This window comes from Brachyhypopomus gauderio, unplaced genomic scaffold, assembly GCF_052324685.1.
Source record: "Brachyhypopomus gauderio isolate BG-103 unplaced genomic scaffold, BGAUD_0.2 sc60, whole genome shotgun sequence".
NCBI lineage: Eukaryota > Metazoa > Chordata > Actinopteri > Gymnotiformes > Hypopomidae > Brachyhypopomus > Brachyhypopomus gauderio.
Window position 1 is genome coordinate 2,312,499 of NW_027506881.1, and position 24,320 is coordinate 2,336,818.

The 24,320-nt window shown below is 39.9% G+C and overlaps 3 protein-coding genes across 4 annotated transcripts in view; all 3 read left to right on the plus strand.

The window, feature by feature from the left end:
- The first annotated feature begins 92 nt into the window (after positions 1-92).
- On the plus strand, positions 93-3,286 carry LOC143489255 (protein FAM177A1). The gene is made up of 4 exons (XM_076988144.1): positions 93-387; positions 475-541; positions 713-807; positions 904-3,286. The coding sequence occupies exons 1-4, from the start codon at positions 250-252 to the stop codon at positions 1,036-1,038; spliced, it is 435 nt and encodes a 144-aa protein (XP_076844259.1). The 5' UTR covers positions 93-249; the 3' UTR covers positions 1,039-3,286.
- A 1,208-nt stretch (positions 3,287-4,494) lies between these two features.
- LOC143489257 (uncharacterized) lies at positions 4,495-7,205 on the plus strand. Its single transcript, XM_076988148.1, has 2 exons — positions 4,495-4,749; positions 5,681-7,205. The coding sequence occupies exons 1-2, from the start codon at positions 4,620-4,622 to the stop codon at positions 6,163-6,165; spliced, it is 615 nt and encodes a 204-aa protein (XP_076844263.1). The 5' UTR covers positions 4,495-4,619; the 3' UTR covers positions 6,166-7,205.
- Positions 7,206-8,655: 1,450 nt separating this feature from the next.
- disp1 (dispatched homolog 1 (Drosophila)) overlaps positions 8,656-24,320 on the plus strand; it is a 56,257-nt gene continuing 40,592 nt past the window's right edge. Inside the window, exon 1 of one of the 2 annotated variants that reach the window (XM_076988237.1) lies at positions 8,656-8,807. Coding sequence is in view for 1 of the 2 variants with exons in the window: in XM_076988234.1 (XP_076844349.1) it covers positions 22,108-22,145 (38 nt within the window). In the remaining variant the exon portion in view is untranslated. Of the gene's footprint in view, positions 8,808-22,094; positions 22,146-24,320 lie in introns of those variants that run through there. The other variant, XM_076988234.1, reaches the window with a different exon arrangement.

Sequence of the window (24,320 nt, forward strand, 5' to 3'; positions counted from 1 at the left end):
CATACGTTTGCACTGGTTGTTCATCTTTCACAATCACACATTCCTATGTAAAGGCCACAGCCCTTTGTAAACAGACACGGTGAAGAACAAACTAGTGTTGTGACATTTTCCTCAACACTGCCTTGTGAAACACCTCCAGAACAGGAGGAACAACATTTTATTATAGAACATACTATTTTCGGGGAGGAAATTAAGTATCCACACGAGAGGCTGAAGATGATTTAACACGCTCCTGCTGTGCTACACGACATGGAATTAAGTAATAATGCTGAATCTCAGCAGAAGAAAGTCATCCATTTTACCAGTGGAGAGACACTCGAGGAAGATGAGGTTGAAGAAGATCTAGACGACGAAGCACCTAAACAATCGTTCAGTAAGGCCAGCATGGTTAGTACAACAACGCAACAACACATTTATCAAAACATTTTTTATTGATTTAAGATAGTCATACATTGGTGTGTTGGGTTACTTCAGACAAACATGAATTGGAGACAACATTCTTGGTGTTGGGCAAGACAGGCAGTGTTAAAGTCGTTTCAGAGTAAGTCAAGTCCTGTCCATATGTTGTGACTAAGGTATTCCCAGAGGTGTAACATAACATTATAACTAATTATGACCTTTGTGTTTTATCGTACCAGTGCTTACACCAGCATTTCTAATGTATGTATTAATTATTATTATGTGAATTTCGTGATTTACTTTTTCCCAACAGCGTGTGATTTCCTTGGTGGTAAATTAGCTGGGTTGCTTGGACTTAGTCTTGCAAAATACCAGTATGCTATTGATGAGTATGACCGTAACCACAAGGTATGACATTTAATGTTCTACTGCTAATGTGCTGAAAACCATTACTTAAAAATGTTACATTAGCTATGTTTCAAATAAATATGTCCCTCCATGCAGATTAAAATGGAGAAAGATCAAACTCTTCTCACTGATGCAGGGGGCACTGGCTATGGAGCCACGTCTAGTCAAACCTCTCCAGAGAAACAACAAACAGCGGGCTTTCAGAATCACAACTACATGCATGATGAGTAAACATGTTGGAACTGCACATGTGTCTATCAAATGATTTACTGATGAATTATATAATCATGGCCATAACTACAGCCTACTAAGGTGTTTTGACACCTTTTATGTATAGTTAGTATAACTTAGTATAACCTAACCCTAGCTAATTTATGGTAATGTATTGTGGATGTATAACAACAAAGCAGTTTGAAGTGGCACAGACAGAAACCTTTCAGGAACATCTCTGGAATGTGTTATGTGTCCATGGAAAAAAGTAGAAATCTAAAAAAAAAAGTGATTTATTTCCATTAGAGTCTAAATGCACCCTGTGTTCTGCACAACACAAACACCACCCCACTTCTAGCTGAGAATACACCACTTCTGTCCTATTAAGCTTTCAGCACAACTTTGTATTGTATATGATCGATCTCTGCAGTAAGACCTTTTAATATTCTGAATACATTTTAATTTTACAAAACCATCAAGAACTGTGACGAAGCACATAAACATTCAGGCTGCACAACAATGCAAGAACACTTATTTTGTCTTTTTCCCCCAGCTAGGATTAAAGTAGTAACATTTGGTATGTTGTATTACATCAGACTTACATCAGTCTTGGTGTTGGAGAAGACATGTGCTAAAGTCATTTCAGAGGAAGTCAAGCTTCTGTTAATATTTTGTGACTAAGATATTCCCAGAGGTGTAACATAACATTATAACTAATTATGACCTTTGTGTTTTAAGATGCCAATGCTGTTACATTCATTCCGTGTTAATGAGTAATCCTAAGTCATAAATTAAGATGTATTGTTGTGCTCAGTCCCACACAAGGATTACTGCAGCTGCGTAAGCCAAAATAGAATCAATAGAAGAAGGACGATCACTGAACACTGACGAAAAGAGATTTAAGAGAACTGATCACTTATCTGTTTATTGCATACAAAATAAATGAGCAAACAGTGTAGTGCCCGTTGACCAACCAAATTTCCCCAGAACTCTTCCTGACCATATGACCCCAAAAAACAATCTTTAGCAAAAATCGAGAATTTTCTCAAGAATGCACATATCCAACACTCCATTACAGATTAAGAGTTTCAGTATTTGTTAAACAGATCTTCCACCAAGCCGATATTGTACATTTTGCCAAAGGTACATACAAATGGAACCAGTACTCCAGGCTGTCCAACTGTAGCAGGTGACAAAAGCAGTTAGCAGTGAGCAGTTCAGTATTGCTCATTCAATGAGCACTGGACATACAAAAAAGCTCTAGCCATGTCAGTTTGGCCATTTTCAAAGTTGCTAAGGTCCTTTTACATTTTTCTTGCTTTCAAAGGTGATAGGTGATTCTAGTGCTTTGGAAGGCATTAATGGAAATATCTGACCATCTGTGTACACTTAGAGCACCACACAGGCCCCCCCATGTGAACAATGTGGTACAGTGAAGAGTGTCTGGTACAGTGAAGAGTGTCTGGAACTGTGAAGAGTGTCTGGAACAGTGAAGAATGTCTGGAACAGTGAAGAGTGTCTGGAAGAGTGAAGAGTGTCTGGAACAGTGAAGAGTGTCTGGAACAGTGAAGAATGTCTGGAACAGTGAAGAGTGTCTGGGATAGTGAAGAGTGTCTGGAACTGTGAAGAGTGTCTGGTACAGTGAAGAATGTCTGGAACAGTGAACAGTGTCTGGGATAGTGAAGCGTGTCTGGAACAGTGAAGAGTGTCTGGTGTTCATACAGCTTCTCTGCGCTGCTCTCTCACTCTTATGTGCTATGGGGGTTTTTTTTCCTGTTCACAGAGTGTTGTCCTGTTGAGAGAATAATCTGAGACCATATTTTTTTGTTTCCTCCTAGCATTATCTCTCAATGTTTTCCCCCCTAATCTCTGGAGATGGCAGCGCGTTTATGACGCTGCAGCCGTCCCTGGGATTGCGGTGCTTTATTCTATTCTATTCTATTCTATTCTATTCTATTCTATTCTGAGCAACCTTGAAGAGCATAAGAGCAGTACCAGCTCACCAGTAGAGGGACTCAGTCTTCCAGTACCCACGAGCAATGGGAGTGGTGGATTTCTGGTACAGTTTATGGTTTAATTAAGCATAACATAACTTCTCCTATTTTCATTGGCTCAGTCTGCTAAAACAAATTAACTTGGCAGTAACTGTTACTTTAACAGTTTTAGTGTATGTAGCTAAAAAGTGTTTATTACGTCCATTATTATTATTTGTGCAACAACAAACTTTGAAATGAAATGAAATGTGCCATTTTGTCAATTGTGATTTTTACACCCCAATCGAAATTTGTCCTCCGCTTTTAACCCATCTGTGCAGTTAGAACACACACACAAACACACACACACTAATGATTACTAGGGGGCTGTGGATCACACGTGCCCAGAGCGGTGGGCAGCCCTAGCCCGGCGCCCAGGGAGCAGTTGGGGTTAGGTGCCTTGCTCAAGGGCACCTCAGTCATGGCCTGTCTGGGAATCGAACCCACTTTGTTATCTCATGCTATTTTATCATGTTTAAATATGACTGCTAAACATTACATAATACATTTTTTTTATAATGTGAATAGGTTGGTTGTAGGTGAATAGGTTAAGAGAGAAATTAGAGATTAATTTCAAACAGGTCAAAGGACAACTGTAAGAATTTTCTACAAGCAGAAGCAGAATCTCTCTCTGTACATAAACACCTGTGGTCTAAATGATACATATCACTGTAACATTTGTTATCTTGTTTATTCATCATAATTATAAAGGACATCCAGCTATGTCTTTGGCATCTTACCACATCCATCTCCGGCATCACCGCATCACACGAACATCCTCTTTCCCATAATTCAGCATATATATACTTTGATAACTTCTCGATAAACTGTGCTTGTTTCTTGGAACGGTTGATTCTGTGTCTTTCATATTGAGAATTAATGCACCCTGGGGCCCAGAAGGGAGAACAACCAGCACAAGTCAAGGTGGGACCGTCGGGCTAACCTCAGACAAACATTAATTGTTTGCTTCTAAAGCTAACCCTAACACTACCTAACCAGGCTTAACCCTTCTGTCTTCTAACCCTAACCCGTCTGTCTGCTTCTGTGCTTGATCAGTTTAACAGTGGTAGTAGATGCATAGTCTTGTCGCATAAAGTTAAGCAGTCCCGTCAAGGATCAGTGACTGTTTTGTAACCCTAGCCCTAACCCTAACCTTGTCATTGTAAAACTATTTTCACAATTATTTTTAATCTCTAAAACATCCTCTTCAAAATGCAGATTATAAATATATAAATAAATATATATATATTTATTTTTATTTATATATTTATAATCTGTATAATTATAATAAATATATAAATTATACTTATATAAATATAATATAAATTATATAAATATAATTCTAAAATGCATCTAAATATATCAGATTAAATGCTAACATTCCAAATGCATGAATTTTGCTTTCTGATATTTTCATTATAAAACATCGTCTGCCCTTTGGCATAAATCGTTTCTTGACCCTGCCTCAAACGTGCGTAAAAATAATGCGCACGCATGCGCAATAGATTAGCTAGCTAGCAAACAAGCTAGCGGGCTGGGTTGTTACAGGCTAGTCGACCAATAATAACAATGGAGGAAAGATTAATAGCAGCGGTTGCTGATTATCCGGAGTTGTACAATTCTACTCTAAATTCATACAAAGACGCAGACAGAAAAGCGAAGGCGTGGAGAGCTGTGAGTTTGCAAGTTGAAATACCTGGTAAGTGTGAAGGCTGCGCTGCCCTGGCTAACGTTAGCTTAGCTTAGCTTAGCTACCAATTTACCATCGTGTAATATTCCACATCCAGCCGTGTAGGTGCGGCGTAGTGTGGGTCAGTTCTCACCGTTATCATGGCTACACATCCGCAATATGCGAATCTTTTTAACTTTAGGCTATTTCTATAGGATGAGTTAGCTAATTAGCATGTTAGCTAGCTACTGTAGTTATGCTAACAGAAGTTGTACCGGTTTTGAAGCCAGTTTGCAAACACAAGTCCGCGTGATGGACGGTGTTGAGTTGTGTTCATCATGGACGGTGTTGAGTTGTGTTCATCATGGACGGTGTTGAGTTGTGTTCATCATGGACGGTGTTGAGTTGTGTTCATCATGGACGGTGTTGAGTTGTGTTCATCATGGACGGTGTTGAGTTGTGTTCATCATGGACGGTGTTGAGTTGTGTTCATCATGGACGGTGTTGAGTTGTGTTCATCATGGACGGTGTTGAGTTGTGCTCATCATGGACGGTGTTGAGTTGTGCTCATCATGGACGGTGTTGAGTTGTGCTCATCATGGACGGTGTTGAGTTGTGCTCATCATGGACGTTGTTGAGTTGTGCTCATCATGGACGGTGTTGAGTTGTGCTCGTCCGTGGACGGTGTTGAGTTGTGCTCGTCCGTGGACGGTGTTGAGTTGTGCTCGTCCGTGGACGGTGTTGAGTTGTGCTCGTCCGTGGACGGTGTTGAGTTGTGCTCGTCCGTGGACAGTGTAGTGGACAAAACCACCATTTTCCGTTAGTTACTAACTATTGATTTGCATTTACTACTTTTCTCTTTTTAATTGTTACAGCTTGGTAACAGTGAGCCAGTCTACAGTTTTAAACATTGTCAATTCATTTATCCTTCATTCCTCTGTGTGATTTTTCTTTTGAATAGAAGAGGACTGTCGCCGGAAATGGAAAAGTTTGCGGGACATGTTCATCAAAGACAAGCGTTCAGAACAGCGCAGGAGAGCGTCAGGAACCACTCACCGGAGCTGGAAATACAGCTGGCAAATGTCGTTCCTCACACCGTTCATACAGTCCCGCTCCTCACAGCCAAGTCTGTCTGCTGAGGACCAAGAAGATGAGAGGGATGAAGAAGACAAGGAAGAGGAGCGAACAGTGGATGGAAACTCTTCCTTTGTTGTCCATGAGATTGAAGGAGAACACAGCATGCTAGATGGGTCTTCACATTATCCCCCATCTGGCTCTCAAGGACCTGGGCGAAAGAGGAAATGGCAGATGGAGGGACCAGAGGACTTGGAGGACGAGATGTTCCTCTTCAGCTTGCTGCCGTATTTGCGGAGGTTGCCATATGCCAAAAAGAGTGCTGTCAAATTGAAAATTCACCAGCTGTTGTATGAAGCAGAATTTCAATAATTTCTATAATAGCTCAGTATTTTTATATCTTTTATTGATATTTAAGTAGAATTCGCTGCATTTTTATTATGGGAAATTCCATGTCAACCTAAAGATAAGAGGTTTTCGCCACCATTCATCCTAAAGCTCAAAGCCACAGGAATATATAAAGGCATCATTGGGTATTTGTCAAAAATATTCATTGGAGGCAAAGAAAAATGTAAATTTGCAGCAAACAAAAATAGGACTTTAGAAATCTCATGAATAAACCATGTCTCAGTAATGTCATGTGTGTGCCCTAGATGTGAACCACACTCGCGTCTAGTCTTAAACACGAAACCAAAACGACAACGAAATATCTGTAGTGCAACATACTCTTAATATTAATGAAATGTTTAACAAGCTGTTTTGTCTTTTCAAATGGTTATTTACAGACATGATGGATGGTTCATATTGATGGCTAAGCTGGTTATCTATAAACTTTTATTTTGTATCCAGTTCTCATAGAATGAATTGAAGTTGTGATACTGTGTTGATTGAAGTTATTGTCAAATTGTTTAATTAGGTAAAAAGGTAGAGAAATGGTAATGCTTAAAAACAGAAGTTAAAGTATCTTAAGGGGAATTAAGAACTTTTGATTTTTAAACTAAGCCATTTGTCATGTTTGTAAATCGATTACAAAAGCCAAATATTTCAGGAATGAAAAAAATCAGTTAAATATTTAGTGAAATATTTTTTATTTTGTTGCCCCGAGTTTCACTGCTAGAAATACATTTAGTCCAAATCAGCACCACATGTATGGAATAGTTAAAGAACAATAACACAATGTTTCTGGAATTGAGTCCAAGACCATATTTGAACACGACTGTTACAAATATTGCTACACTTTTCTTTGCATTCAATATGTGCTTTTACAATGTCTTTGACTCTGTGTCTTCTGACGCAGTGGTCAGCGGTGGGTGCGACTGAACCACAGTGACATGGAATGAGTCTCAAATGTATCTATGCTTGTCAATGTTTGTTTCATCAGAGTTTTATTAAAACAAACATGTCAAAAGGAATCTTTCCCCCTGTCTCTACCATTAATCATTGTATAATTTAAGTTCTGGATCTAAAGGGAACAATGTTTCTCTGGGATATTGGTGCTAATATATGCAGTTTTCTTTGGCACAATTTTTAATTTGTCTCTAAAGGGCACCAACGGCACTTTTAGCCGAACAAACATTGTACAGGATATACATGGCAAAAGTATGGAAACAATCCTTTGTTTAAATAAACATTAATTCTTATCCCAAAAGATAATGGACATTTATAAATGTAATAAAACAAAAGTGTTTCAGGTAACTTAAAATTCTACATTTATCAAATGAACCTATTTTAGATTTGAATACATCCTAATGTATATAAGGCATCCTTTCATGAAGTTGAATCAGGTGTGGCACTCTAGACCTTTAGAAATGAATCTAGAACCACACTCTTCTAGAGTCCATGCTTTTGCTCATACTAAACTCCCAGTATATCTGAACCAGGTGTTTTCAGGGCCTTTTTGAACAGACTTATAAATCTGCTAGAATGTAATTTTCTCACATCCAAATGTATCCCTTAGGAATTTGAAACGTGAGAACTGGTACGTACAGAGGCGTTTTCTATACTACATCTTGCAGTTTCTCCTCTCTATAAATAGTTCTGGCAAATTAACAGTTAAATGTGCATATTTTTTGTTAATCTTCAATAGGTCCTCTGTTACTTAAAAGGAATAAAAACAAATACACATCTTAATACACATAAATACAAAAATACAATACAAATACACATCTTAATACACATAAATACAAAAATACAATACAAATACACATAAAAAACAAATACAGATCCTCACAACCTGTTCCACATATTTATATATACGTTTTATGTAATAAATAAAAAAGTTAGTTGCTAGGCCAGTTTGTACAAATGCGATAAGTATCCACACGGACAATTTCAATCGCCCCTCTCATAGGTGATGTGTAAGTAAACCCCCCTCCATCTCGGGTCACCTCGCTTTGTTTCTTTGTCCCATCTGCATTTATAATTTTTTTCCTTGCTGGGAAAACAAACCTGTGTGATTCGAGTAGTTATACAGAACAAATGTCCTGACAGTCCGACAACTTTCCTCGTCAACTTACCACATACACGAATATGTCCCCCCCACTTTTTCAAAAGTCCCCCCACTTTTTACGGTTAAAACCAAATATTTAAATAGCGTTGATCCATGTCCCCCCACTTTTTATTACAAAATTACGTCCATGTACACGAATTATAACAACCACAGATAATTTTCCATATAAATATAAAGTGTTTGCCGAATTTATAATAATTTGTTTTTCTGTATCTCTCTCTCAGTCTGTGTGTGTAGGGGGTGGTGGTGGTTACTGCCCTATATTACTGGTGTATTAAATCACTTTATAATAGGATAAGGAGAGTTTTCACATGTGGTGCATTATCACTGTGTCCCAGTATCAGCGCTGTTAATGTACTGGGAGAATCTGCGCAGATCTCGACGGTTTGCGCCGCATGAACCTCCTCTGACTTCCTGTAATGTTGAGCAGCTCCGCTCGGCTGCAAAACGCTCCAGCACAACTGGCCAAGGCCAATTTTCGGGATCTTTCTGCCGTGTAAGCGAGGTAAGATACCACAGCCTTTCCATGATTATTCTGATCATTTAAACACAGGTGGCGCAGTAACTCCTTTAACCATTAAGCGAACAGTTATTTCTGCCCATGCAATATTCACCCTTCATAGTTTGTATCCAAATATTACAGCCACCAGCAGACTCCGCTAAAACAACTTCAGGATAATGTGTTGCGCAGAGAGATTTGTAGCTCAACAACTAATAAATGAGATGAGACTGTGATGTAGCATAGCCGGACTGTGATACGCCGCTGTGTTGTATTCGCGCAGCTGTCTGGGACGAGACTGTGTTTGAGCGCTGAGCGGCTGTGGTTCTCTGTGGTCCGCTGTGGTCCGCTGTGGTTCTCAGTGGTTCTCTGTGGTCCGCTGTGGTCCGCTGTGGTTCTCAGTGGTTCTCTGTGGTCCGCTGTGGTTCTCTGTGGTCCGCTGTGGTTCTCAGTGGTTCTCTGTGGTCCGCTGTGGTTCTCTGTGGTCCGCTGTGGTTCTCTGTGGTCAGCTGTGGTCCTCTGTGGTTCGCTGTGGTTTGAGGGACATCACTGTGCAGGAATACGATGGATATGTGTCAGCCTGCCAGTTTATGTTCCAGTTGTGCACTTTCCCTGACCACGGTGTTATGGAGCAGTCCTTGGCATTATTATTATTATTAGTTTTATAATTGACATTTGATAGTTATAATACTACTGTAGCCTACAAATTGTGTAAATCGCCTGTCTACCAAATGTTGTAAGTTTTTTCCATTTAAGTTTTTTTTTCACGGCCTCAAATGCACACACGGCGCATATTTTCATTAAAAAGTGAAGGTTGGCATACAGATTGATGAAGTAATTTGTCTTGTTCTGACACACATCCACTCTCCAATGTGAACATTTCTGATATGCCAAGCAGTTGGCAGTATGCACTGTAAAGAAATGCTTCATTTGGGATCTTGGGATGCCATCATTTAGAAACAAAAACATTTTGAGCCTTGAAATGACCCATCAAGGGATTCTCTATTTGAATGCTGTGCCATTCAGCATGGTGTCTATTGGTACTGTGTTTTAATCCAGGAGTAAGACTAGGACTAGGCCTAATTCATGTGTGGGTAACAATCCTGGGAGTGTTCAGGGGAACTTAATAAACAAATGGAAAACATCATTGTTACAGGAGTTGAATTGTAGTTTGGGGAATGTATTTAGGTTTTTGGAGAATGTGTCTTTATGACAGGACTGGGTGAACTAACCGTGTGTGTGTGTGTGTGTGTGTGTGTGCGCGCGTGTGTGTGTGCGTGTGTGCGTGTGTGCGTGTGTGTGTGTGTGTGCACGTTTCAATAATACATTTACACAGTGTTGGACATGAACCCATTGAAGATCTATGACTTCAAGGGAGTCTCACGGGAGGAAATATGTGTATATCTTTATCATCTTAGCAGAATATGAATGATTATTTTGCTAACTTTAACCAATATTTATTATCGGTCATCTAGTCACTGCAGGTACATTAAGAAAGGACCCTTTATTATTATTGGAGGCAAAGAAAACTCCTCTGTGTTTGGCAGAGAGCATTATTATTTTGTGTTGGGTTCTGTCCACATTTTGGAAGCAGTTTAGTGCTTGAGAGTCCTGGTACTTTTAGAAGTGCAGTTACAAAAAACATGAAAGGTTAATGAAAGGTTCAGAGCCATCCACGCAGTTCAATTTATAGCTCTAGAAATGAATTTTACCATTGCTCTGGATCAGCCATTGTTCTGGATCAGCTCGCCTTTGTTTTCCAGCACCTGAGTACCTTGGTGATTAATTCATTTATTTCATCTGTGTCAGCAGTTGCAGGACCAAGATCATGTGGTGTAGCTTGGATGGTCTTCAAAAGCAGGTTCAGGCATGTTCTCCGTGCTCACAAATTTCAAGAACGCGAGTTTCATAAGCGAGTGATTTTTCAGCCGTGCATCACTGACCCCGGCAGTGTGTGATAAAATACTTAAATTCAATTAAAAGAGGAGTTGGAATTCTCACAGATACTTGAGTCAAATTTTGTAAAGTTAAGTTAAACTTGGATATACTATTCTGTCTTAGTCTGTGGTTTTAATGCTGTAATTGCAAATATTAGTTTATTGCACAGTGATTAGTCAAGATAATTTTACAGGACAAAAAAAAACATTTTCTCTAAACCATTATATTTATGTCAGTGTTTAACTGATGAAAACCATAGAACATTACTCTTAGAATTTTCTGGTGATTCACTAGGGGGCGGCAACTTGCTAAAATGCAGCTGAGTTTATGCTTTCCAGCACTAGATTTAGGAAGAGTGAACACGAGAGGCAAAATATGTTACCATGGTGATTCTTGGGCTTTACATATTTTGAAATACTTTAATTTCTCCATAATGATTACTGTTAAATACTGAACTATAATCTCTCCACATTCTTGGTCTTTTTCCCGTGTTTTCACATATCCATTTGTATATGTAGTTTCATAAGTATGAATGTTCTCTTTCTATCCCAATAATGAAACTGCCTTCAATAAAACATGCTAACGAAAATGCTTCCTACTTAATCCTAACACTAACCCCACTCTTAGCTTTGGGCTCTGAGATTTTTCTCAAAAGTCAAATGTCATTTGCAGTTGTGGCTTGTTTGAGAAAGATATAAGCATGACGATTTCATAATTTATATTGCGAGCACTATGTCACCCATTAGTCATACTGTAATAGGAAGACAATAGGAAGCGCTTTACTCTTTAATATTAAATTAGATCATATTCCCACATTCTACAGTGTTTTATATAAAATATGCACATTTGACTTTAAATGGCCTACAATAGTGGATTTTCTGTCTAAAGCTTAGACAAGCGTAGGCAAGTCTAATTGTTCTTTAAACACAGCAACATGGTGTCTTGGTGGTTAGCACGTTTGCCTCTCAGCATTGGGGTCTTGGGTTCAAGTCCCTATCTGAGTGGAGTTTCCATGTTCTCCCCGTGTCTGTGTGGGTTTCCTCCGAGGTCTCCGGTTTCCTTCCACAGTCCAAAAACATGGAGTTTAGGTAAATTGGCATTCCCTGATTCCCTGACAAATTCTCCCTGACTGTGTGTCTGTGTCTCTCTGTTCAATAAAAGCAGTTGTGTGAGTGTGTGTGTATGAATGTGTGTGTGTTTGTATGCCCAGTGGTGGATGGTGCTCTGTCACTAGGGTCTGTCCTCTCTCCCCTTCCTGCACCCCATTCAGTCCCCCAGGGGGTGTGGATCCCGGTTGAGAGAACGCTGTGTGTGAAACTGTGTCACCTATTGTCGCCGGTGTGTGATTGGTGTAAGACTTGTACCTGTGTTAAAACTGTAAAGTGACCTTGGGTATCTTGAAAGGTGCTATATAAACTGAACATTCATTCAAACTGTGTCTCTTCTATTCAGAACCACACAACAGAGTAGAACCACACATCAGAGTAGAACCACACATCAGAGTAGAACCACACAACAGAGTAGAACCACACATCAGAGTAGAACCACACAACAGAGTAGAACCACACATCAGAGTAGAACCACACATCAGAGTAGAACCACACAACAGAGTAGAACCACACAACAGAGTAGAACCACACAACAGAACCACACAACAGAGTAGAACCACACATCAGAGTAGAACCACACACCAGAGTAGAACCACACATCAGAGTAGAACCACACAACAGAGTAGAACCACACAACAGAGTAGAACCACACATCAGAGTAGAACCACACAACAGAGTAGAACCACACATCAGAGTAGAACCACACAACAGAGTAGAACCACACATCAGAGTAGAACCACACAACAGAGTAGAACCACACAACAGAGTAGAACCACACAACAGAGTAGAATCACACATCAGAGTAGAACCACACAACAGAGTAGAACCACACAACAGAGTAGAATCACACATCAGAGTAGAACCACACAACAGAGTAGAATCACACAACAGAGTAGAACCACACAACAGAGTAGAACCACACAACAGAGTAGAACCACACATCAGAGTAGAACCACACAACAGAGTAGAACCACACATCAGAGTAGAACCACACAACAGAGTAGAATCACACATCAGAGTAGAACCACACATCAGAGTAGAACCACACATCAGAGTAGAACCACACAACAGAGTAGAACCACACAACAGAGTAGAACCACACATCAGGGTGATTCTCATGAAATCAGACATATGAGGTGGCATTAAGGATTGTGATGAACAGGTAAATCCTATCAATTTGGGAAACACTGGTTCATAAACATCTCATCATAGGCTATATTGGAAGTGATTAAAAGAAGACATTGTAATATTTTAAATTATATATTTTTTATAATTTAGTGTGAAATTCTCAGTACCGCAACGCGTCCATTGCTGAATCTCGGCTCTTCAACTATACGATTTTTATATTTAAAATAAATAAATAATAAAAAACTTAAATGTATCTCATAAAGTAAATTGTTACAGTCAATAAAAATGTATTACTTGGAATTCATTGGTAAAAGAAAAGAAAATATTTAGAAAAAGAACTTTGGTCACAGCCAATGTTCTCAGCCTCCGCAACAATTTTCAAGCACCATTTAAGACCACAAGGAACAGAAAAAAACCAGCCATTTTGAGGAGGGGAACACCTTTTACTGTAACACCCAAGATGACTACCAAGTAAGCCCTTCATTTTATACCTCTCCAGATAAATGTTAAAAACTTGGTTGTCAGCAAGCATACACAACTTTTTGTTTCTCATTACCGAAACAGCAAGTTTTCTATGTTTAAATTTTTTTATTTTTGTTGAGTTTAGGGAATTTTAAAGGTTTTTGAAATCTAAATACAAAAAGCTAACAAAAGTTTAGCTAGGCATCATAGTGGCCCCACAGAGATCAAAGAAGGTTAAGGTCACTCATACTCCGCAACAGCCTTCTCATACACCGCAACAATTTAAGACCTGTTGCGGTGGAGAGATTCACTATTGCGGTAATGAGAAATGAATGTTTTAAGTAATATATATATATATATATATATATATATATATATATATATATATATATATATATATATATTGTTTCACAAAAAAGCCTTTATTTACTTATATATATATATAACTTATCTATTACTTATAAGATGCAATGTCAGGGTTGCCAACTTTTCAAGATCACTTGGAATGAGATTTGAACCTGGAGGGGTGTAGGTGGCGAGTGTAAATTGTTAAGGGGGGGGGGGGATTATATCGCCGTATTATATCGCCGAGCGTGTAAAGACAGTCAAATGCGTGTGTCTCATGCTCAATGCGTGAGAGTTGGCAACCCTGCAATGTTATTTCCTTCCAGAAAAGAATCTATTCATTATAAAACTGCACTCGCAAAAACTAGGCTGGCTAAGTTCAGAGAGAAAATCTACAACAATCCTGAGCTACTTGAGGAGTACAGACGGAAAGAGAGAGAGAGGTTCGGTGACGGGGAGATAATAGGAAAACACACACACAGGTGGAGACAACTGTGAAAGACGGGCGTGTACATGAGGCTGAGGCAGATGTGCGCTCACACATGCACACATATAATGAACTCCAAGGCTTTTGAGGGGACGGTGTGGACAAACACTGGCCAGTGGCCCGGGGCTTTGTCCACGTTTTTCCCAGCACATGTCCCCTCAATTTTAACTGCACCATATTTAACTGGTCCAGCCATTTGCCCCACGGAGGGTGTGTTAGTTTGGATGAATGTGTGTCTTTGTCCTTGTCTCTTTTTGTATAGGTAGATGAATGAGAATGAGTGTTGGGGGGGGGGGGGTGTACATGTATGGATGTACATGTGCGTGTAGGTGTATATATGTGTGAGGGTCTATATATGAGGGTGTGTGTGTATGTGTGTGTATCTGGTTGTGTGTATGTGAATATATAATGAGGGTGTATATAAGGGGGTGTGTATATGTATGTAAGGGTGTATATATGGGGGTGAATGTAAATGAGTTTGAGTGTATGAGTGAGGACGGCTGGTTCTGGGTTGGGGCTTGTCATGCCCGGTCCTCTCCCGGCTGCTCCCATGTGGTTACTTCTCCCACCCAGATGGGGGACGCCTTGGGGTTTCGGGGCCTGGCTTGGTGCTCCGGTGTGGCGGTTGGCCCGCTCCCCTGGGCGGTTGTGGTCCGGGGCGGCTCGGGGCTCCTCGGTGGGAGGGGGGCCCTGCCGGGTGATGGGTGGCTCTCAGGGGCGTGTGGCGCTGGGGCCTTGCTACTGGCCCATGGTGGGGAGGGGGGCATCCTGGGAGGGGGGGGGGGGGGGGGGGCTCTGTTTCCTCTGCTTCCCTTGGGCCTGCGCTCCTTGGTTGGGGGGTTGCTCTCCGGGGTCTCCCCCTCCCATCCCAGTGTGCGGGGCATGCGGGGGTCACTGGGAAGTGCGGCCCTGGAACTCCACTGATCCTGGGGGGCCGTGGGTGGGTGGGATTCCCAGGTCTTTCTCTGCCTGCCTCTGGTCTCTGGGGGAGTGTTGTCGCAGCTTTCTACCCTCGCTAGTAAGTGCATTCCGTACATTTATCCTATGTTGCACTAACAAACACACACACTCACACATACACATACATCACAGTCATTTGTGCTATATGTCTTGGGTATACTTTCTGCTCTTCTTTGCAGTGGTCATTTGAGCTGGTTGTTTTGTTATTTTGCCTACCCTTCTGTCTTTTCCCTATTTATTTTCTCTCCCCCTCTTTTCTCTTCTCCTCTTTTCTATATTCTATCTTCTTATGGTCCACCTAACCCCAATTATTGTTATCACTATTGCACTGTATTATACAGAATTGTTGTCATTTGATCTGTACATAAAAACAAATTTGTCCTCCAAAGATGGGGGGTGGAGGTGGGACACAAAAAAAAAACTTACTAAGAATTTTCAATAGCAAATGCCACATTTTGTTCAATATTACTACTACATACAAAACTCTCATTACCGAAACATTGACTCTCTTTTCCGAAACACCATTCTCTTTACCGCAACACACATTTATTTACTCATTATTTTACTGTTATAAAACAAATTCTAGTTTATAATGGTATTTGGATGAATTGTATTTCTTCATACGTCATTTGTACTAAATAAGTAATTATACATGTAATTTTTCAGTTAAATATCCTGAAAAGACAGGACATGAATCGTGAAATCTGTTGCGGTAATGAGACAAATCATAAAATTGAAAAAAATGGGAAATTTATAAACATAATATTTTCTGGGTTATATACACATATTAGCACAACTGTTAATAATATCTATTTAAAAAGTAACAAATGTGTCACTTTTAAACCATATCTGTTCTGCGTTATCATGTTGCGGTACTGAGAATTTGTGTGCTCTGACTGACTAAAATGGTGCAAAATATACAAAAAATAATAATAATAATTAAAAAAAAAAAGTGTTTCTAAGAAGTTCAAACCCTAATCTTACATAACAAAAAGAAATTTTGTATTCAAATGCCTTTTGAATTTTTTCAAGTGTGAACCGTTTTAAATCTGGTTTTCATGAGAATCGCTGATCAGAGTAGAACCACACAACAGAGTAGAACCACACAACAGAGTAGAATCACACATCAGAGTAGAACCACACAACAGAGTAGAACCACACAACAGAGTAGAACCACACATCAGAGTAGAACCACACAACAGAGTAGAACCACACATCAGAGTAGAACCACACACCAGAGTAGAACCACACACCAGAGTAGAACCACACATCAGAGTAGAACCACACATCAGAGTAGAACCACACACCAGAGTAGAACCACACATCAGAGTAGAACCACACAACAGCGGGTTTAAAGTAGCCATAAGTAGTAGCAGAACCATATGGAAGATTTTATACACTGAACCTTCCACTTGATGTAGAATTCAGATTGAACGCTGCCCAAACGATGGGTGTAGCCTTTTAGGAAGTATGGTGTGTTCACACATTATCAATGTTCTTGTTGGCTAGAGAATACCTGCAACACTAGCATTACAATAATTTTACAAGTAGCTAGACAACATGGCTAACATCTCTGGCTTAAAAATGTATTCATGAATACCTATGTGCAAATTCTAGAAACTGGTCTTCATGTATTCATAATGCAAATATTTTGAGCCTTTAGCAGTTACACGCCAGACTGTATTGCATGACAAACGAAACCACAGTATTATTGCTCAGATGATAAAGAACTAGAGGACATTTCTTTTATAACATTTATTTGTTTAGTCAGTCATTTTTGTTGAGCTTGTAGGTTTTTGAACCTGTTTGAATTATCTGGGTTAGGGTGAATTATCTAGCCATTAGACTTTTGCATGAATGGTTCCTAATGAGATACCATGTAGTGGCTACCAAGTGTGTTAATAGAGTAGTTTTGGTGAATTGACATCAAGTAAAGCCTTCCAAAATAAGAGCGGTCCACTCACACAGATCCAATTGCATTTAAAAGTGTGGGGTTTTGTTTTGTATTTTGTTAATAAGGTTTTGGCTAACACCTAATCCCTAACCCTAGGGTTAACTCTAACCCATAATCCTATCCCTAATCCTAACCCTAGGGTTAACCCTAATCCTTAATCCTATCCCTAATCCCTAATCCCTAACTCTAAGATCATGTAAATGTTCCTCTTCACTACTAAAGACTAAAGTTGAACTATTTTGTAAATGTGCACAGAATTACTGGAAGTTACTGCACATGAAACATTGCATATTACTGAATATTAAACCCACACTGCACCTGTAAAGCATGATGGAGGAAACATAATGATTAACCCTAACCCCTAACCCTTTCACTCTGCTCTCAGCTATTTGACCTGGCCTCTCAGGCATCACACAGTTTGGTCTGTTGATTTGCCCAGCCCTCACTGTCTCCGCCTCTAGTCCAGCTGTCACTGTTTGTATATTTGATATACGGGGATGCTGAAGGGAAACAGGTGTTGTGTATTAGTTCCACAGTTTTACACCCCCCCCACCCCCAAAATGTGGAGTCAGTAGTTGTCAGACCACATTGTATTGTAATGACTATTTAATGGATGATTTTTCACAATCTTTCATCCTCACACCCTTTCAGAAAGAAGTAAAAATAAAGAAATAATAAAGTTCTACAAGTTTTTGTTTCTTTGAACCTTTGGAAAGTTCTCCTATTTATGCCCTTTTACGTTCAAGCTTCCCAGCTTTGTCATCGTCAGCCTGTATGTGTGGAGTCAGAGGGCAACGCAGAGTTTTAAAATACGGGTGATGATTCTCATTGTGCTAAATGTTTACAGATAAGTCATGGAAGTGTGAAGTGAAGTGACATTTAAGGAACCTTCCAGTTTGAACCATCTGTGAATAGACAAAAGTCATAGAGAGGGGTTTCATTGGTGGTTATAACACAACTGTTCTTGTCTCTATGTCTCAACTTCAGCATGCCATAGCAGTGCAGATTGTTCTCTGATGTGATTCAAGTTAAAACTTTAATTTGAAATGATTAAAATATTTGAAATGGCTTTTCTCTTAAAGTAAAGGAAGGACTCTAGAGAGCCACTCCAAACGTAGGCAGACACGGCATTCTACTGACACGGCATTCTACTGACGCGGCATTCTACTGACGCGGCATTGTACTGACGCTGCATTGTACTGACGCTGCATTGTACTGACGCTGCATTGTACTGACGCTGCATTCTACTGACACGGGATTGTAGTGATGCGACATTCTACTGACACGGCATTCTACTGACGCTGCATTCTACTGACGCTGCATTCTACTGACGCTGCATTCTACTGACGCTGCATTCTACTGACACGGCATTGTACTGACGCGACATTCTACTGACGTGGCATTGTACTGACGCAACATTCTACTGACATGGCATTGTAGTGATGCGGCGTTCTACTGACGCAGCATCTGTGCAACGCAGCATCCACTGACGCAGCATCTACTCATGTGGTTCTAGAAGTCACATTCAGGGTTGTCACATAGACCGGTTGTCCAGTCTCTTGGGGAAGCTAACTTAATAAAAAATATTGTTCCAACTGGTACCAAAAGACCTTTTCACCAAAAAATAGCTTTTTTCTGGAGAGCTAAATGCTAAGTGGTAGAATTAACCCAACAACTTTACTTTCAAAGATTGGGCAAAGAATCTGCTAAACATGCATGCAGAAGTCAACTCTGCAGGTCACGTTGAGATGTATTACAGGTGTTGTTTAAAGCAAAACTGAGTAACTGGTAATTCAGTCAGGTGAATTCGCCTTTTACAGCAACTCTTCAGTATTCCATAAAATGGTTCAACTCTGTTGTAACCTGCTCTCCAAGCCTTTGATTTCACCATCTGAAACCTCTCTTTCCTCACTTCAGCTTTTAGAATTAATCATGTTTTTGAGTAATGGCTTCAAGAAACATGGCTCCACTCATGGTCTGGCCATTTTTTGCTATGCAGCGTCCAAGAGTCTGAACCCTTAATTCAATAAGAGATAAATTGAAAAAATGTGCAGATTTTAGCCATATTTGCTGGCCAGAGCCTTTTGGCCTTTTGCATGGTGCTGTAAATCTTCCTTGACGTCCATCTGCTGAGCTTCAGAACAGCTTCATGAGCCTGACACAAACCAGAGGAGATGCGATCGCTGGGAAGCTTGTACGCTGAGCCTTATGCTGAGCCTAGATCCAGACCAAACATACAGCTTCTAAGAGTTTGTTGAATTGGTCACCATGTTGAAGAATGGCTGGAATCAGTTTGTAAAGGTCAGAGTAAGGCCTTGGAATTTTCATTTTGTCCCATCATGAAGTTTCCTTTCAGAGCTTTCGTTTTGGGGATGGTCTTGATGTTCACTAATGATTCTGGAAGAGGTTAACTGTTTACATAAAAGTATATGTAATTTTATAGTTGTGATACAGCTGTGGCAATACTAAACTTGTACAGTTTGAAATATCAAAACTAGAAACTTTGACATATGTCAGACCTTGTGCATATAAGCTTATGTTAAAGTAATAATGTTAAAGGAAGTACAATTCTATACTAGTGGAATTGTCTGTAGATCTATCAGATCAAGCCATGGGCAGTGCTGGCTCTTGTGTTTTTAATGTAATCTTTTTAGAATAGCATTTATTTATTACAATTTTTAAAGAAACCTTTGTAAACATTTCTACCACCCAGCCCTATTAGAGAGTTAATGGTTAAATAGCAAGGTACAATAATATAAAACCTAAAAGACTTGCTTAACTTACTATAAACGTAATTTACACCTAAAACAATAAATGTCAAAGCTTTCAGTAACAATGATTGTCATTTAAAATACTGTTTATGCTCTATTGCCCATTTTCCCTGAATACCAAACTATATGTAGTGGTCCATAAACTGTACTTCATCTACAAAACAACATTAAAAAATGTTATTGGCGACGTGGTTGAGATCCACTTAGGGATCCATTTGTGTCCAAACTGACCAGGGTTTTAACTTCCCTGCCCTTTTCCCCCACTATGTAGAAACAAAGACGTCTCATAAGTGAAGGTGATTCTAGCAGCTCCTTCCCCCGCACTGTGCTCTCTCATACTTGGCAGTCAGACAGGAACCTTACCTCATTCCCTCTGACGCAACCTCTCATCAACTGATGGTGCCAGACCATTTGTGAGTCCTTTTACCACATCTCCTCACGACATCCTAAAAACTCCAGAGGGAGGGTGTAGACCAAAGAACTGGCACTAATTGACCATTTTCTTGTCATAATCTGCTTTCACAATGTGAATGTTCATTCTTATTGCTGTTCCCGCCTTATTTTGGCATGTAGTGTGTTGAGTAGCCCAAAACGCATTCAAGCAAGTACTATTACTATTACTATTACTATTACTTCAGTGAAGTTACTCAGTGGAGTAGTAGCATTTTTATAGTGGGGGTGTAACGAGGCTGGTGACTGTAAAGGTGAAGCGCCTGCACAAATCGTACCGATTCAGCTTATTTAGGTCCTTTTCTCTTATTTTTCTGGATACTTTTGGTGTAAAATGACATCCTAGATTAGCACCAGTGTAACAGTAAACTTTGTGAATAAATATGAATGAGTTAAATGTATCTCTTGAATAACAAATATACTGTATATTGGTATAAGTAAAAGTGAAAAGTATATTTGTGTCAGTTATTAGCATAAAGCTTTTCATATGTTTAAATTGAATATTTTAAAAAATAATTACTGGTAATTAGTTTATCAAACATGATCCATATACACTATATTGCTAAAAGTATTCACTCACCCATCCAAATGATCAGAATCAGGTGTTTCAATCACTTCCATGACCACAGGGGTATAAAATTAAGCACCTAGGAGATGCAGACTGTTTTCACAAACATTTGTGAAAGAATGTGTCGCTCTCAGGAGCTCAGTGAATTCCAACGTGGTACTGTGATAGGATGCCACCTGTGCAACAAATCCAGTCGTGAAACTTCCTCGCTCCTAAATATCACCTGTATTATAAGAACATGGAAGTGTTTGGGAACGACAGCAACTCAGCCATGAAGTGGTAGGACACGTAAACTGATGGAGCGGGTCAGCGGATGCTGAAACACATAGTGCGAAGAGGTCACCAACTTTCTGCAGAGTCACTACAGACATCCAAACTTCATGTGGCCTTCAGATTAGCTTAAGAACAGTGCGCAGAGAGCTTCATTGAATGGGTTTCCATGATCGAGCAGCTGGATCCAAGCCATACATCACCAAGTGCAATGCAAAGCGTCAGATGCAGTGGTGTAAAGCACACCGCCACTGGACTCTAGAGCAGTGCAGGTGCGTTCTCTGGAGTGACGAATCACGCTTCTCCATCTGGCAATCTGATGGACGAGTTTGTGTTTAGTGGTTGCCAGGAGAACGGTACTTGTCTGACTGCACCGTGCCAAGTGTAAAGTTTGGTTGGGGGGGGGGATTGTGGTGTGGGGTTGTTTTTCAGGAGCTGGGCTTGGCCCCTTAGTTCCAGTGAAAGGAAGTTTGAATGCTTCAGCATACCAAGACATTTTGGACAATTCCATGCTCCCAACTTTGTGGGAACAGTTTGGAGCTGACCCCTTCCTCTTCCAACATGAAGAGGAACACAAAGCAAGGTCCATAAAGACATGGATGGCGGAGTCTGGTGTGGATTAACTTGACTGGCCTACACAGAGTCCTGACCTGATAGAACAACTTTGGTATGAATTAGAGCAGAGACTGGGAGCCAGGCCTTCACGTCCAACATCAGTATGTGACCTCACAAATGTGCTTCTGGAAGAATGGTCAAAAATCCCCATAAACACACTCCTAAACCTTGTGGACAGCCTTGCCAGAAGAGTTGAAGTTCTAGCTGCAAAGGGTGGACCAACGTCATATTGAACCCTATGGATTAGGAATGGGATGTCACTTAAGCTCATATGAGAGTCAAAGAAGGTGAGCGAATATTTTTGGCAATATAGTGCACAAACGCCTATGCATTATATTAACAAATGATACAACGAGGCTGCAGTTATAACATTTGTTTATTTGGCCAACCTGCAGTCCCTTCAGTTTCATATTGAATCTGGTCTTTGTCACTCATGTCATGTCACACAAATCACCTCACTGCTCCTGCACTGTAAACATTTGACATCTTTAAACGAGAAGGCCTGGATACTGTCCTCTCTGAATGGTGGATATGAGTAAGTATGAAATTTAAATTTTTTCTGTAGCGTTCGTTTTTTGAGATGTGAATGACACTCCAGCAGTGGTCAGTAATTTAAACAACAGACTTTTAATTAATTGCTGAAATTAACCATGTTGCATACAACATTGATAATAGTGTATCTACCAACAATAGTTCTGTTCTTTCATTTTATTTTTATTCCTTGTCAAAAAACAGAATCTGCATTGTTTTTGTAATGATAATTGTTTTTGTAATGATCATTGTTTTTGTAATGATCATTTAAATCACATTTTTGAAGTTCTGGATCATTGCCTCTTCCTGGCTTGGCACTTTAAAAACGTCACTTAGCAACATGTATCTAATCAAAGAGATTTGTGAAGTGTGCAGAGTGGTATGTGGGTAAGGCATGTGTTGAGCACAAACGCACATGTAGGTGTGAAACCTTTTATTAAATGTCATTTTCCTGCGTTCTGGCCTCATTGGGTTAGGATTAGATGTTAGGGTTTGGATATATGTTTCATTTTGTATCAAGGTTACATAACCTTTTGGAGAACTGACCTTCTAAATGGTTGTCGGTGGGCATGGCCTTCTTCTTGTGGAAGGGTTAGAGTTCAGAGAGAACATTAAGTCCATGTGCTGTTGTAGTCCTGTAACGTTTGTTGTGATTTTGGGTTTTTTGCTTAGCAATTAACACATGCTTTGTTTATTCTTTTAACATAATACAGTATTCCTATAACATAATACAGTATTCTTTTAACATAATACAGAAGTAAAATGTAACCACTGTTTAATATAGAAGTGAAATGTAACCACTGTCTAAGATGTGTCCGAGCTGTGAACCCTAGGGAGAGGGTGTTGAGCAAACCACACTGTAGAGTAAGACCTAAAAAGCAGAAGGTGTAGGCCTGATTGTGCCGACGTTGAGGAAATATGAATTTACAGCATCTTCATGGATGGTGGCCTCTTTCCGGCCTATCAGTCCATCGGCAGGGACCATAAGTCTATCAGGGAAAAGTGTTGGGGGTGCAGAAAGAAGAAGTGTGGTACGTGTGGATGACATTACCATGTAAGGTATAGAAGAGTGAACGGAGGGGTGGAGAAAACAGTATATAACGACTGCGTCTAATCATACTCTTTGAGAATTCTCTGATGCACAGGTAGTGTTGGTGTCTCTGAGATTCTCCCGAGATATATCTCTGTTTTAATAAAGGCCTTTTTGTTATTGCTATAATTTTGGTATGGTGGTTCCTGCTATCTCCTTCCCACAAACGAACACGCTGGGCTAAGGTGGTAGGTAGAAGTTTAAAGCCCCCAACATGTTCCTCACATCAATCAACAGTTTTTTAAACAGCAGAAATAGTTAAATTCTGTATAGTGGCAAAAAATCGTAAATAGAGTTTCAGCAACAGTGAAGTAGACATCTAAAGTGAGGTGTGTGTCCCGGTTCCACTCTCAACCCTCCGATACCTTGTACTTGGTAATTGATTTTACCAATGCAGCTGTGGTTCGTTTACTGTTGTGCATGCTCTGATTCCATGTGGCATCTTTCTGGCAACTTGTACGTTTCCCTCAAAACAAGTAAAATGAATTGATGAAAATAAACCTGACATTTCTTATATAGAAACTGGTAATGATAAAATAAGAGAATCATGGTACTCAAGTAGTTCACAAACTTTCAAGCAGCACTGTATATATCCAGAGAAACTGGGCTCCTTCATCAACAGTGCAATCAAATCAAAGTGCTTCAAGCAAAGTCAAGCTGATGACCTCTGTTTGAAACATCCTGTATCTCTGGAAATTTGGTGTGCATGGTGTGCAGGCTAACCCTAACTAACCCTAACTGTTTCATTTTTGTATTGAAAATGTGTTGCTTTCTAATTTTATTAGAACATTTCATGAGGTTTTACCACTGCACACCTCTAACGTTCTCCCTCTCTGACTTG